This window comes from Fragaria vesca, linkage group LG2 (genome assembly GCF_000184155.1).
Source record: "Fragaria vesca subsp. vesca linkage group LG2, FraVesHawaii_1.0, whole genome shotgun sequence".
Classification (NCBI taxonomy): domain Eukaryota; kingdom Viridiplantae; phylum Streptophyta; class Magnoliopsida; order Rosales; family Rosaceae; genus Fragaria; species Fragaria vesca.
This window is the reverse complement of record NC_020492.1, coordinates 30,313,534-30,314,913: the sequence shown is the minus strand read 5'-3', so window position 1 is coordinate 30,314,913 and position 1,380 is coordinate 30,313,534. Positions and strand designations below refer to the sequence as shown.

Genomic DNA, 1,380 nt, shown 5'->3' with positions numbered 1-1,380 from the left:
AGACAATAATAAAATATTTTATTGGGTAGTTTATTGTTACAATGAAATATATAATGTTTTTTTGTTATAATTAATGATGATATATTATATTTTATTATTGTATTAAATGCTGAAATCTCTAAAATAGAGAAGTTACTAGATTTTAACCATAATTTTTTTAATTTTTAGAAATTTTAGGGAAGCTAGAGATACACTTATTTGTTTCGGACAAATACAAACAGCAGTGCTTATTTGACGGGTGGTCTTGGAAAACAATAATGGTGGACAAAAGGATAAAAGAGTCCACAAGTAGAAGAGAAGAAGAAAGTGTGTGATAGCCAGGCAGTAGAGTAGGTGCCGCTCTCTCTCTCTCTCTCTGCTTTGCTTCGATATTGGGGTCTCTGGTGTGTCTTTTGAGCAACTCAAAAGCCAAGCCAAATAATTTGCCAGCTAATTCTTCATTTCCCATAAACGCTCGTACCCATCTTCACAATCAGGTCTCGATTATTATTATTATTATTATTATTATTCTACTTTGTATTATCATGCATATGTATAAATTCCTCAACTCACATCCCGCTTCCCTCAGGAATTTGGTGGGCGGGCGAGCGAGCCCTCCTTGTACTCGCTCAATTGGGTCACTTGTTCAATTCGATTTTGGCTGCTGCTGCAGCACCGAGTGGTATGGTCAATTCTGGTCGATCTCAACTTTTCTATCACTCGTGGAACTCTGTCTTGTAATTTCAGCATTTAGAGTATTTGCTTTCTACTTGTTAATATTCTTTTCAATAAATTGCAATTCCTCCTCTTGGGCAGCTATAATGCTGGAGAGAGAGAGAGACCCACATTCAGAGAAATTATGACTTGATGTGTTCATCTGTTCCTTAGCGTTGCGTTCCTCCTGTTTTCTAGTTACGTTTGCTTCACTGATATGCATTACAGGAAGATCGAGCTGCAGGATCTGATATTGAATTATTAAATCGATAATGAATCAACCAAAAATCAAGCGTAGAGTGGGTAAATATGAGGTGGGAAGGACAATTGGCGAGGGAACATTTGCAAAAGTCAAGTTTGCTAGAAATTCTGAGACTGGAGAACCTGTGGCTCTTAAGATTCTTGACAAGGAGAAGGTTCTCAAACACAAAATGGCTGAACAGGTCTGTATGAATTGTTCTTGCTTGCAACTCACACACACACACACACACTCTCTCTCACCTGTGGATGGTTTCTTTTTATAATTGGGATGATAAATGCAATACATAACTATGTCAGAACTTGTTCTTATTAGTGCTTGGTGGGCTAATAACATTTTTCAATTACCTTCCCAAAAAGGTAGAAGGTTTGCAAATATTGTTTTGGCACATCAAATTTTGTAACTTCATTCTCAGCTCAATAATATAT

At 36.6% G+C, this 1,380-nt stretch overlaps 1 protein-coding gene across 1 annotated transcript in view; it reads left to right on the top strand.

Moving 5' to 3' along the window:
* Positions 1-259: 259 nt before the first annotated feature.
* Positions 260-1,380, top strand: part of LOC101298966 (CBL-interacting serine/threonine-protein kinase 3-like) — a 6,345-nt gene continuing 5,224 nt past the window's right edge. The window contains exons 1-3 of the mRNA XM_004291670.1: positions 260-476; positions 569-661; positions 922-1,136. Of these exons, the coding sequence (XP_004291718.1) occupies positions 966-1,136 (171 nt within the window). The 5' untranslated portion in view covers positions 260-476; positions 569-661; positions 922-965. The remainder of the gene's footprint in view (positions 477-568; positions 662-921; positions 1,137-1,380) is intronic.